This window comes from Phytophthora ramorum, assembly GCF_020800215.1.
Source record: "Phytophthora ramorum isolate Pr-102 chromosome Unknown Phyram_PR-102_s0019, whole genome shotgun sequence".
NCBI classification, from domain to species: domain Eukaryota; phylum Oomycota; class Peronosporomycetes; order Peronosporales; family Peronosporaceae; genus Phytophthora; species Phytophthora ramorum.
The window spans coordinates 34,471-48,520 of NW_027150665.1; the positions used below are offsets into that span (position 1 = coordinate 34,471).

At 54.3% G+C, this 14,050-nt stretch overlaps 3 protein-coding genes across 3 annotated transcripts; all 3 read right to left on the reverse strand.

Annotated features, from left to right (window-relative positions):
- Positions 1-880: 880 nt before the first annotated feature.
- On the reverse strand, positions 881-1,243 carry KRP23_13726 (uncharacterized protein; the record flags this gene model as incomplete). The annotated part of the gene is made up of 1 exon (XM_067884474.1): positions 881-1,243. The coding sequence occupies one exon, from the start codon at positions 1,241-1,243 to the stop codon at positions 881-883; it is 363 nt and encodes a 120-aa protein (XP_067737880.1).
- A 2,481-nt stretch (positions 1,244-3,724) lies between these two features.
- Positions 3,725-5,302, reverse strand: KRP23_13727 (uncharacterized protein; the record flags this gene model as incomplete). Its single annotated transcript, XM_067884477.1, has 1 exon — positions 3,725-5,302. One exon carries the CDS (start codon positions 5,300-5,302, stop codon positions 3,725-3,727), a length of 1,578 nt encoding a protein of 525 aa, XP_067737881.1.
- Positions 5,303-12,155: 6,853 nt separating this feature from the next.
- Positions 12,156-13,768, reverse strand: KRP23_13728 (Carboxylic acid transporter protein-like protein; the record flags this gene model as incomplete). The annotated part of the gene is made up of 2 exons (XM_067884478.1): positions 12,156-12,806; positions 12,887-13,768. 2 exons carry the CDS (start codon positions 13,766-13,768, stop codon positions 12,156-12,158), a joined length of 1,533 nt encoding a protein of 510 aa, XP_067737882.1.
- Between the last annotated feature and the right edge of the window lie 282 nt (positions 13,769-14,050).

The following is a 14,050-nucleotide window of genomic DNA, read 5'->3' on the forward strand; positions in this document are numbered from 1 at the left end:
TACTTTTGAAACGGAGCACACCACGGTGAAGATCAGCGCCTTAGGGCCATTTTAAGCCCTTATCGACCACAGGTTGTCTAATCAGTTTTTTCATAATGAGCAACCAAAAAACTTATCTCTGGCCGCAATTTAAAAAGCAAAATATTTTTATTGTTTTTTATACGTAAAAAGTGCGAGGCATCCACTTGTTGTCCCATTGACGTCCAATTCGTAATGTCACATTACCGCATTCAAAGTGCTTCTTCCGTGTGGCGACCAAGTTCTTCTGCCGCGTCCACGGACGCACCGCTGTGGCGCATCTTCATCACGTAGATAGAGCACACGTCGCACACGTTGTCACGTGGTGATCTAATCCGGATAATAGGGCAGTGAAACGCAAGCAACTTGCGCATGATGGACTTGGCCGTCTCACGCCGACGAATACAAGAGAGCTCGACGTACTCATGCATTTCATCATAGAGTCGGTCCCACGTGAAGTAAGCTGGAATCAACGTGAACTGGTTGAAGCTGTAGTACTTGCGAATCTGACTGTCGACAGTTTTCTTCAATCGCACTCTAACCAGAACGACGTCGCCGACCTCCTATGCAAGCTTCTTGAGCCATTCCGTCAGGCAGTGTAGATCGATGACACTCGCGTTCTTGTTCTTCGTGCTGCCGTGGTTTTTTGCCGAGAATGTATCGCGCCTAATTTGACTCTTATAGCGCTGTACCGTGACCAGCGTGATACCATAGCATGCGCAAAAACTCAGCGCACACACACGCCCTACAAGGGGCAAGAAATAGTTGAATTTGTCTCGAACATCATGTCCACGCTGAAACTTGCACGTGCCAGCCTCCATAGTGCCATCAACATGCTTGTCACGCGTTCCGTTTCTCCATCTTAGATACAGAAAGCAAAAAAGTTCCCCAGATTGGTCTCCTTCCCTCCCAATCGCTTCGCCTCACACGGGTCCTCTTTGATCAGTCGAGAGGCCTTTGCAGCCAACGATTCGTCAATTAGATAGACGCTGAGGTCTTCTTCGTCTACACCGCCATCTTCACAGCTCTCGTGCGTTTCATAGTCGTCGTCCCTCGCACTAGAAGCGACAGGAGACTCGTCAGTGTCAGACCACTCGCTGTCCGGAGTCTCGTGCGCTGCTGGCTCGGCAGGCTCAGCTCCTCCAGTCGCCCGATCTTCCCCAGCACGTGATGCGGTGACATTCGCGTCAACATTCTCCTGTGTTTCGCGTGCCTTGCGCTCCATGCCAACCAGTCTTTCCTGACGATGGCGCGTAATTTATCGTGCCCCAAGAGAAAAACGCTGTTTACTCAACAACTCTTTAAAGTACGAAAACGGGTAGTCCAACTTTAACGCCGTATTCTCGAAAACACGAAAATGTATATTAGTATCATTTTGTTTCCCGGGGCCTCATATACAAGTCAACTTCTCTCTGTAAGGTATCGGATTCCATGCATTTCCTGCAACCGATGTAAAAATTGATTTATGAGCAATGTAAAAAGTCAACTATGGTAAAAAGTGCTAAACATGGCTCCAACAATGAGTGGCTGCCGACTAAGTTCACTTAACAACTAACTGTCGTGCGCATCATGCGCGAAGCACTCTACACGAACGGTCACCGCTCGGAGCCAGCCGACGCCGCTATCGCAACCGGTGTTTCCAGTGCGCTAGCGCAGACCAGAGGCGTGACGAGATAGCTGCGGCTGCTTCTAGCAGGACAGTGCTGAAGTCATGTCGCCATGGACCAAAAACCAGGTTCCCTGCCCTCGAGCAGCGGTAAGTTTATCTGTTTCTGCTGTGTATTTTATTTATTAATTGTAATTATCTGCGTTGTTCGTTGGAAAACTAGGCTGCTTGAATGAGTCGAGGATATGCGTCGCAATAAGGTCCGCGCCGCCACGACGCGGTGCCTGCTCATGATGAGCATCAAGCTCGAGCCGAAGTTTCTTGAGGGGCGTTCCGAGGCCGCCTCTGTCAAATATCTTCGACGCTTTTGTCTGCGAAATCGCCTCTCGATTCGCAGGACCACGCACAAGGGTCATCGGAAGCGGTCGAAAGTGCAGGTAATTATTGATATTGACAATTATTTAACACACGAGTATTCAATTTTTATAAATTGTGGTTTATAGATTGTAGCAGACGAGTTTGGGCACGCTATGCGGTATAAGATTGAAACCACCCCCGTCCCAGAGGGGTGCGACAAATACGAGCATCTTTTTAACATGGATCAAACCTCTATCTACATCGACATGAGCCCCAAGACGACAATCACCTTTCAAGGGGAACGTGATGTCGATGTGGTTCAAGGTATGTGTATTGTTGATATTAAAAATTGTGCTTTTAATTAATTTGTTTTGCAGGAATGTCTGAAAATTCGTTCCGTACAAGTGTGTTTTTGTGTGAGTCGGCTACTGGCGTTAAATTACCCCCATTCATCGTTTTTTCTGGAGCAAAGGGATGCAAAGTCGAAGCTGAAGTACACCAAAATATATTGCACAAGGAGGAGAAGGTCGTACTGGCAGTGCAGAAGAAAGCATATTGCGACGAACGCTTCATGTTAAGAAAGGCGTTCGTGATATTTTTTCTAGTTTTATTAATGACATTTTCTCTTACGGTAGGTCTGGATGCCATCGATTTCTTATTGTCGCACGCTAGAGCGTGACAGCTTGAAAGTGCACAAGATGAGCACGCACAGTGCTCATCTTGAGGACGCAATGACCGACGTGGAGCTCGTCCCTCCCGGTGCTACGATGTTTGCCCAGCCAATGGACGTCGCTGTTATGGCAGGTTTTAAGCGTGAGTGCCGCGAGCTATATGCTCAGCACCATTGCGTTCATGATCACAGTGTAACCCCTCAAGCACGACGTAGCCTAATTACATCGATCGTATTGCATGCATGGGAGAACATATTAGACATAACGATTCGCAGAGGTTTCATGAAGGCTGGTTTAGTTCCCATCGGGCTGCGTACCCATGATGGTCACTTTGCCATTCCCAGCCCCCCCCCCCCCCCCCCCCCCCCCCCCCCCCCAACTTGCTGCTAACGGTAAATGCAAGAAATAAAGTTTTATTTCACCACTTAGTTATAGGATGGAGGTTGGTCGGAAGAAGGGGTGTCATTTAATATTATTGGTTGGATTTTAGTTTTTACACCCACTGCTGCACGAATTCCGTGGTTGCAGGAAATGCATGGAATCCGGTAGGTAACTTCATACGTTCAAGTATTGTTTGTCGCTTTATAGACGACCAGGCACCACTCTGTAAATCTGTGTGGTCGTGCAAGTTGCTGTGGCGTCCGTCTCTGCCATACTCAACGGTCACACGTTGAGGTCTGAACGTGGAGCTGTCGTATTGTACCCCAGCGCTGAGTTAGAGAAGTACTGCATCACTGGACAGAGCGTGCGGACCATCGGCATTGACGATGGTTTTAATTAAATCCAGTAGCAACTTTCCCGTGTCATCGGCACGGTCTACCTGTCCGCGCGCCTCGAGGGTGTCGATGGCGAGGACAAGACAGTCGAGGACGACACGAATCCCGCGGCTGCCAGATTCCCACCCGCTTCCGCGCACAACCATTCATTTAGTTATACATGTATTGTGTTTTGCAGCTAAAATATCGCTCCGTTTTAGCTATTTTAGTCAAATTCTTGTTATTGCGACGCGGTTGCATTTTCCACCGCGCATTTAGGCACCAGCCGGGTGCTTGCCGCGTAGGAAGAAGAGTTCTTACTTCACGTACACTTTTTTGCCCGCCGTGTTGATGTAGTATTTGCCTCCACGAGGACCAACGCGAAGATCTCGGTCTTTCACTTCGACATCATTATCCAAGTCTGTGTCAACATAGTCGCTGTCGTCGGCTGAGGAGTCGTCGGCATACTCTGAATTTTGGTTCGAGCGGTGGGCTGGTTTCTTCGCGACCGCCCTCGCTTGAGGCTTGGTTTTACCATTTCGCTTCGAGCTGTTCGTTTGTTGGGAGCCTTCGGCTCGACGCGTCATATTCTTTTTGGCTAGAGACTTGCCTTTCTTCTCGTGTTTTCCTCCTTTTCCATTTATCAGAGCCTTGGCTTTAGCCGGAAGCGTAGGCATCTGGGGGGCAGTTGCAGTTGCTGTCGAAGCGGATCGCGCGGCAGCTGCTTGCTTCTTCTTGCTGTGTGAACTGAATATTTTTGTTGCCAAGCGCGAGAATGGACTTCGGTGTTTCTTTTCCGAACCGAGAGGCGACGATGGCGAGCTCGACGACTCGGGCACCATTCTGGGCTCTGGGTCTCTTTTCTTTGCTGGGGATGGAGGAGATCTTGGCAGCCGAGGTGCTGGTGATGGCGAGCGGAATCTGCTCCGAGGAGGCTGTCGGAGCTCGCGTTTGTCCTTCTCAATATCCCACAGTTTGGATCGATCTCCAACGTCCAGCCGATTGAACTGCTCGCGTAGACTCACGTACAAATAGTGGCCGTTAGCTGCAACCATGGCCTCTTGGAAGCCTTCGTCCTGTGCGTGTTTGGCAATTTGGACCAGTCGGTCGTACTCTCGCGCCGACATTTTGCGTGGCTGGATACTTTTAGTCTCTGTTGGTGCTGGTGTATCCTTGGCGTTGATCAGCATCGCGTCCACCTTCTTGTGCAGCACCTGGTTGCTCGTCGCCAGCATGAGGCGGAGATTGCTCGGGTGATTGAGGATCTCGCGCAATTCCTCCCCCATGCGCTGCTCGACCGGCAACCGCTCGTTGAGCCGCAGCATCACCTCCAGCCCGATGTAGTGCGCTGCCTCGAGCTTGTCTTTGTTTGCGGCGCCTGAGCTGTCTCGACACGCCTGCTGCTTGGCGGGCATGCGCAGGTTGTGCGTGTGCAGCGGCACGTTGGGCAGCGCGTCCAGCTCGCCTCGGTCGTACATCTTGGTGAGCGCGGCCTCGCCGTACTCGGTGATGGCCGCCGACACCATGGCGATCTCCAGGATCTCGTCCTTGGTGAGCTTGTCGCCCCCCTCGAGCGGGCCCACGGCGTCTTCGACCCAGCGCAGCAGCTCGGCCTTGCCCTTGCTGGTCTTGCGCCCCACTTCCCGAGCCAGGGACATGTGGTGGTTCTTGAAGTAGTTGCGGTACTTGCAGAAGCGGTCGTTGTCTCTGGTCCAGAGCGTCTGCGCACGCCGCGTGTTCTCCGGGCTGCGAATGGCGTCCACCGTGAACTCAGCGCGCGCCTGCGCCGAAATATCGTCGTCCTGCTGGTTGTCATGCGACCTGGACGCGCCGGCCTTGGCGTCGCCGTCCGACGGCTGCCGGGACGAAGAGGGGCGAGAGTGCTTGGATCCCATGCGGCGCGACTAGAGGAGTGTGCCACCTGCTGGATGTTCGCCATCCGATTTGACAAATGATGGTACTATTTACTTTTGATGGGTAAATGATAGCAATAGCGCCCAACAACGGAGTATCCACGGAGGACATGTATCTCACGCGGCTCTACCTTTATGCTAGTAATATTGCATCGCGAGCAGAACGATGAGTGCGCCGAAGCATACGTAACGCTGGTCACTTGCAATGGACAGCACCAGCAAAATCCATTAGTGCCATCATTTGACAAAAGTTCTCGTGAGCAGTGTACAGATGTTGCAAACTTCCGGCAGCATCCGCAGATATCCCACCACGGCGACGTGCACCAACTTGGTGCAGGGTTGAAGAGCCCTCCCCCCGGACTACGCGTGGGTCGCGATGACGTCGGAGCCGTGTCGATCCACCTCCACTGTGTGCAGGGTATACAACAACAACGAAAGTCAAGGGGGCTTCGAACGCAGTAAGAGCAAACTCAACGTGTTATGCAGAGAAACAAGCAGAGCGAGCGGTGGCCCGTAGTTTTCTTAATTCTCGGCCGCGCGATGCTTGCGCTGGAGAATGGCGCGGAACTCGTCCTGGATCTCCTCGTTCGTCTTGCCAGACGTCTCCGGGAGCAGGATGAGCACGAACACGAACGAAATCGCCAGCAGCACTACGAACGGAAGGTACGCGAGGTCGTCCAGCGCGCTCGAAATGTACGGGTATCCAACGCCCACGATCAGGTTAGCGGACCAGGCCGTAAGCACACAAATTGAGGTCACGGTAGCACGAGCGTAGTCGGGGAAGATATCCGCGATGACCACATACATGAGCGGCCCGAGACTCACGCCGAACGAACCCACATACGTGGCAATGAACAGAATCGACAATGCCGACCAGCTGAACGACAGTGAAAGCGTCACACCGATGGCACTCACGAACATGCCAGCAAGACCACACAGCAGCATACGGCGGTTTCCGAAACGTGCCGCGAAGAAGCCCGACACCAGCGTCGGCAGCATGTTCACGATGTCGATAATGACAGCGCTTACGCGAGCGTTGCTCAGACCAGCCTGGTTAAACAGATCCGACGAGTAGTAGAACACCGTGTTGATACCCGTGATCTTTTGCATGACGGCTACGCCGAAGGCAATGATGAACTGGCGACGAAGAGGGGGAGCGATCAGCTCCGAAAAAGGCATACCCTTTCCACTGCGAACAACCTCGTTGCCCGTCTCGCTCCACGTGCTCGACTGCATCTCCATGTCGTGCTTGCGCTTCGACTCGATCCACTCGAGAGCCACAGGCACGTTCTCGGCGCCAAACAGACGCGTTAGTACAGCTTCGGCTTCCGCGCGACGGCCCTTCAGCAGGAGCCACACGGGCGACTCCACCATCAGGAACGGGGACATGCTCAGGAAAATAGCCGCAAGCACGATCGGGAAGGCAGCAATGTAGCGCCAACCGTTGTCGAAGTCCATGTAGAAATGAGTTGTAGCAACCAACAGAATACCGACAGTGATACCACTGTGGAGAACGGCACCAAGTAGCGAACGCTTGTGGGGCGGGGAGATCTCGTTGATGTAGCCGCCAACGTTGCCCGTCGTAGCGCCTGACGCGATACCAGCAAGCAGACGGCCGACTGCGAATACCCACAGGTTCGACACGACAGCCTGAACAATGGCTCCAGCAACAATGAAGCCACAGTTGTAGATGAGGACCTGCTTGCGACCGAATTTGTCGGCGAACTTGCCGACGAGACCAGCACCGATCATACCTCCAACAATCCACGCGTTCACGACGATAGTCCACTGGAACTTGGTGTGTCCTGGAAACATGATGCACGTGTCTTCGGCAACCGGACGGGCGTTGCAATCCTCAACGTTGTTAAACTTGCGCAAGTTGAGCTGCGAGGTCGACCAACCGAACTGCAGGGGCAGCACGAAAGCGAGCAAGGCGCTAGTGTACAGGATGTAGGTGGGCTGAACGTGCGCGCGCACCTCCGCGGATTCCTGGTCAATTTGTGCGAGCTCGGCATCTGGTGTCGTGACCTCAACGTAGGCGGAGCCCTTGGGAACTGGCGAGGCGGCAGGGGACTTGGTCTCCGCTACCATGGTGCTGAATGTCTGGATACGGACGGATAGAGTGCGTCCGAGGAAGCCAAACGGCGAATGAAAGGATCGTTACGTTCAGCTAGCCGACGAGCGGAGCTACGTAGGGTAGGACCCCGTGCTGCTTGGTCCGATCGCGCAGGAGATACATCGTCACTGCATGGATGTGCATTCAAGCGCGCCCCATTATCGCGAGTGTCCACCGTAGCAGTGATATGCGCGGGAGCTAGGCTGAGAAGCGTTTATACCGTCGGTGCGGCACTTACATGCGCTGAGACGTGACGGTGATTCACGCGCGCAAAACGACGAGACATCCTGCAAGGCATCGAATAACGGGAAAACGAGCTCCACAACAACAAAAAATGGTTGACACTGCCAGGTTGGAACGAATGTTGGATGGATATGTGGAGTCGACTGAGATCGAGAGGATCGTCATGGTCTCATTTGCTGCTTCAAGGGGATAAGGCGGAGGTGGCGCCTTCTAAGGCGTGGCCAGTCTGTCCGCAGGAATCAAATGACAGTGTCGAAGCCCTCTTCCGTCTCCGAGAAAGGCCCACCACGAAAGGATTTGCCATTTCGTCGATTCGATCCGCAGCAGCTCAAATCTGCACATATATTTGTTTGTTGTGAGCGCCGATCAATGCACATGCAGAGTGTTCTTCCGCGTGATAGCTCAACGGTCAGGGTATGCCAATCGAGGGATGCCACGAGGAATGAGGGCTCTCGACTCAGACTGTTCGAGGTGAAGTGAAGGTGACGATTCACAACTGGCGAAACATCAAAAGGCGTATGAATCGGGTGACGGAATGCATCACAGTGTTGGTCACGGTCACTTTTGAACCGAACAACATACTGACACTCGGGTGACTCTGCGCGAGCATACCGAGATGGTTTCCGCCGTGAGCACGTATGTCTGTCGATCTCGCGAGTGGGAAAAGGAAGCCGAAACAGCGACATTAATTGATGTCCACGCTGAAAGAGCTCCCCTGAAAGTGCATGCATTTGGCACAGGACAACAGGAAGAATCTCGCTCAATTCCGGGTTTGGTCAGAGCCCCCAGGCTGAATATTATTTAGCCGCGGTGACATCATCGGATGTTACCGCCTCGGCAAGCTACTGATAAACTCTTTTGCAAAATGTTTCAGATTCATACACCTTTTGACGTTTGGTTGCGTTGGATCATCCAACTTAGGATGTGCCAGATCGTGTTTCGCAAGTGTACGTTCACCATCCTATCAAGAAAAGTCGCCTGGACTGCACGATTTCGCATGCCTTTGGGTACCGAGAGCGTTCAACTTCATCCACGCCGACGTGACGTAGCGTGTGCCGACGATCGGACCCCACGCACGGAACTAGCGCATCGAATTGGTCAATTGACAGACTAAGGACAGATTAATCCAGCCATGGACATATTCAACACGACGTATATTTGCAACCCTTGCACTACAGCTCTTAGTTTCCGGCAGCCGCACGACGCTTCTTCTGGCGGATAGCGCGGAACTCGTCCTGGATCTCCTCGTTCGTCTTGCCAGACGTCTCCGGGAGCAGGGCGAGCACGAACACGAACGAAATCGCCAGCAGCACTACGAACGGAAGGTACGCGAGGTCGTCCAGCGCGCTCGAAATGTACGGGTATCCAACGCCCACGATCAGGTTGGCCGTCCAGGCAACCATGACACCAATAGAAGTCACAGTCGCACGAGCGTAGTCGGGGAAGATATCCGCGATGACCACATACATGAGCGGCCCGAGACTCACGCCGAACGAACCCACATACGTGGCAATGAACAGAATCGACAATGCCGACCAGCTGAACGACAGTGAAAGCGTCACACCGATGGCACTCACGAACATGCCAGCAAGACCACACAGCAGCATACGGCGGTTTCCGAAACGTGCCGCGAAGAAGCCCGACACCAGCGTCGGCAGCATGTTCACGATGTCGATAATGATGGTACTGACACGAGCGTTGCTCAGACCAGCCTGGTTAAACAGATCCGACGAGTAGTAGAACACCGTGTTGATACCCGTGATCTTTTGCATGCAAGCAACACCAATGGCAATGATGAACTGGCGACGAAGAGGGGGAGCGATCAGCTCCGAAAAAGGCACACCCTTTCCACTGCGAACAACCTCGTTGCCCGTCTCGCTCCACGTGCTCGACTGCATCTCCATGTCGTGCTTGCGCTTCGACTCGATCCACTCGAGAGCCACAGGCACGTTCTCGGCGCCAAACAGACGCGTTAGTACAGCTTCGGCTTCCGCGCGACGGCCCTTCAGCAGGAGCCACACGGGTGACTCCACCATCAGGAACGGGGACATGCTCAGGAAAATAGCCGCAAGCACGATCGGGAAGGCAGCAATGTAGCGCCAACCGTTGTCGAAGTCCATGTAGAAGAACGTCGTCGCAACCAACAGAATGCCGACAGTGATACCACTGTGGAGAACGGCACCAAGCAGCGAGCGGAGGTGAGGCGGGGAGATCTCGTTGATGTAGCCGCCAACGTTGCCCGTCGTAGCGCCTGACGCGATACCGGCAAGCAGACGGCCGACTGCGAATACCCACAGGTTCGACACGACAGCCATAATAATAGCACCGGCAATGATGAAGCCGCAGTTGTAGATGAGGACCTGCTTGCGACCGAATTTGTCGGCGAACTTGCCGACGAGACCGGCACCGATCATACCTCCAAAAATCCACGCGTTCACGACGATAGTCCACTGGAACTTGGTGTGTCCTGGAAACATGATGCACGTGTCTTCGGCAACCGGACGGGCGTTGCAATCCTCAACGTTGTTAAACTTGTGCAGGTTGAGCTGCGAGGTCGACCAACCGTACTGGAGCGGCAGCACGAAAGCGAGCAAGGCGCTAGTGTACAGGATGTAGGTGGGCTGAACTCGTAGGCGAGCCTCCACCTCTTCCGGTTCGAGGACCGCGCTGTGGATCTGGGGCGTGGTGGCCTCCGTGTAGGCAGCGTCCACAGGTGAAGCGGGTACAGACTTGTTCTCGGCCGGCATGGTTGAGGAGTTGACCGCGAATGCGCTCGAGGCAGCCAATTGGAGAATGGTCGACAGCTTTCACCTCGCGGAAGGCGACCGAGCGCACAAGGGGACAGGAGAGCGGGTTGCATCGATCAGAGCATCCTGGTTGAACAACCGCAGGCTGAAGGAGCGGTGACATGGAGCCCTTGCACTGATCGCGTTCGTGGGTGTAGAACGAGCGCGCGGAGTGCATCAAGGACGAGTGGGTGAACCTGTGGAGCAAGTAACAGGCAATCGCCGACACGCTCCCTTTCTATGACGAAATGACAGGAATCCACGCAAAACTCGTTTCGGCGATCACTTGTCTGCCAAGCACTGCCGGGAATTCGAGACATTGTCTGAAGTTCGCGAGACAATTTCGCAAGTTCGCTGGTTAAACAGGCTACTTTTTTCTTCAGGATGCACTGGTGGGGTCGTCCATTTACTGGAAGACAGATCGCATAGACCTGCAGGTTCGTTGGCAGTTCACATCGACTATTCGTCGACTAAGGTGCTCGCTCTTAGTCGACGATACAGTAAATGTAAATTGGTGCCGAGGGAAATCTCATAGAAGCTGCGATGCAGTGCTCATTTATTCTGGTGCATGTATGGCCTGCAACGACGAGAGCAGCCTGGACGACGAGCATGTTCCTGCGTGTATGCATGCACTCACAATATTTGTGAGCGCGTACACACGGCGGCAACTAACGAAACAGAGGCGGGCGCTTCAGTTAAAACTTTTCCCACTTCAGTATTCCCATCATAGTTGCATATCCCATGATTTTGGGGGGATAGCAGGGCAAGTGTGGCTTTTCTCAGGTCGATGGCGCAGGAACGACGGTAGCTTCGCCTACGCCCTCCTCCTACGGTGGCAGTGCGCGAGTCAGCGGCCACATCTGCCAGCAAGAAGCACGACCTGTACATGTTTAATGTTGGGTGGCTGTACTAGTAGCAGCGACAATAAATCGCTTCTACTCTTATCTCATACATCTGCGTATGTGTCCATCGACATGAGCACGGCCACATCTCGCAAATCGAGCCGCCATGCCTCGTGCTTCAATACGTGCTGGCTCACTCGCGCCTTCAATTTGGAGATTTCAGAGTGCTCGCCATTGGCGGCTCGCCAAGAACTGACTGCAGAGCACACTGTCTAAGACAGTGTTTTTGCCCCGGCCACCGCCGGCATGTACTAACCGGTACAGATGTATTGAAGTTCTGGCAATCCCCCGGTCGTGGCAATAGTTAGATATACATGTGATAGCGTGCCACATCGTCACCGCCAGACGTTCGAGGGCAAAATCGGCCTTCGCTACGACAACCTTTGCATTGCCAACATTGATCTCGCCAACGATACTTTCGGCCGAGAGGGTCGATGGTCTCGATTATTAGCATGCAATTCGAGGCGAATTTCGACGGACCGCTGCCGAGCAAGCGAGGTTCACACTCAACAGCTTGGTGCATTCAAGCGCGAAGAAGCGAGCAAAAGCGGATGAAAAGGTGGATAGACTACAGTACTCGGGGGCGCCTGGCCCGGCGATGAGCTGGGACTGGTCTCTGGAATCCAGAGCCTGGGTCGCACGAAGCGGACGGACTGATCAACCACCGCCATTGAGCACCAGCACAGCCACCAAGCTCCGATTTACGAAGAAGAGACTGTGGAATTCACGCATTAAAATGTAATGTCTGCGACTTAATCTGCGGTTGCAGTCCCCCATGTAGGCCTGGCTCAGCCACCCTTGACGGTCTTGTCGTGCTCGGCGTCGTTGTGAAGGATCTTTTCGAGGTCCTCCTGGTTCACGTGTGCTGCCTCCTCCAGATCGCGGTCGTGTGCCACGTCGAACTCCTTGCCGCGCGCCTCCGGGCCGATGAAAGTCAGCAGCACCAGGTACGCGTACACGACCGCCATGAAGATGCAGATGACCTTGCCGTACTCGTAGCGGCTCACGCCCTCCTCGTTCGGCGGTAACGGGTAATTCTCGCCAAGACGCGCCTCGATGGTCGACGACGCTGACGAGATCAGGTTGCCGAGCTGGTACGACGTTCCGACGATGAGCGTGCTGTACGACGGAGGCGACAGCTCCATGAGGTGGATCGGGACAACACCCCACGCTCCCTGGACACAGAACTGCTGGAAAAAGGCCGCGATCATGACCGTCAGGTCATCCGTGTAGCTGTACGGGTACAGGATCGCAGCGCCGATGATTGCCATGACGATGATACTCAGACGGCGACCGAAGATCTGCGAGTAGTAGCCGACCAGGGTGCCGCCCGTAATGGCGCCGAGGTTGGCGACCACCTGCGTCACGGTGACTTCATCGGCCGTGAACTCGAACTGGTTCGAGAGCATGGTCGGGTACAGGTCCTGTGAGCCGTGGGACTGTGGTGAAGCAAAGCAAAAAAATCGTTAGTCATCCGACGTGCAATGACAGGCGATGGCATTCCGGTGGCAACACGAACCATGAAGTTGAAGCCCGCCATGAGCAGCACCAGGTAGGTCAGCAGCATCCAGTGGCGCTTGAACGCAACCTTGCCCTCTGCGATGAACGTCTTGGTGATGTTGGGCGTAGCCTCGCGCACAGCCTGGCGCTCCTGATACACCTTCGTCTCCGGCAAGTACAGGCGGGCAATGATGATCAAAACGGGCGGGCACGCACCGAACCAGAAGAGCGGGCGCCAGCCGTGGCTAGTGGTGTTGACCAGAGCACGCGCGAAGACGACAGCCAGGAGGTAACCGAACGCATAACCTTGTTGCATCATACCCGAAATGATACCGCGAGCTGCGGGCGGGCAGTCCTCGAGAGCGGTCGCAGCCACGTTGCCGTACAACCCGCCCATTGCGATACCGAAGAACGCGCGAACCCACAGGAATTGCGTGTAGTTGGTGCAGAAGCCCGTAAGGAGCTCCAGCACGATGAAGAGGATATTGTTCACCACGAAAGGCCACTTGCGGCCCCAGCGGTCCGAGGCGATACCAAACGTGATGGAGCCGACCGAACGCAGCATGAGCACCAGCGTGATTCCCCACGTGATGTCCGTCTTGGTCTTGTCGAACTCCTCCGCCAGGTCCGAGATCGTCATTGAGACGGTGAAGAAATCAAAGGCGTCCCACGACCAGGCAACGAAGGCGATGAGGAACTGCATCCACTGGAGACGGTTGAGCAAGCCCAGCACCTTGAACGGGTTCTCCACCTTGGCCATGGGCGGCTTGAGCGTCGAGAAGCGCGACTTGAGGTACTCACCGGCGCTCATCTTCTCCTCCGGATCGGGCGCCGTACCAGGTACGCCCGGTGTCAGGGCTGGGACGTAGCCACTGCCCGGCGACTGAGGGACAGGTGCCATTGCTGCTTGGATTGTTGCAGGCGAGGAGGTCCTTGGTAGCAATGGGTGGAGCTGTGAGCTCAAGACCGCAAAATGGGGAATGAGAGAACCGCGGCAGGAGTTCGCAATCTAGAGGTCGAGGAGGACCGGGCAACTAGAAGGTCTGTTGCTGGTCGCAGCTGGTGCGGCTAATGTAAGTTGCGAGGGTTTAACATGGCTTCAAGCGCCTAGGCGGGGCGTCAAACGTCCATCCTCGTTGAAGCATTGCTGCGAGTTCAACGGTGAGCGCATACAGTGTACATG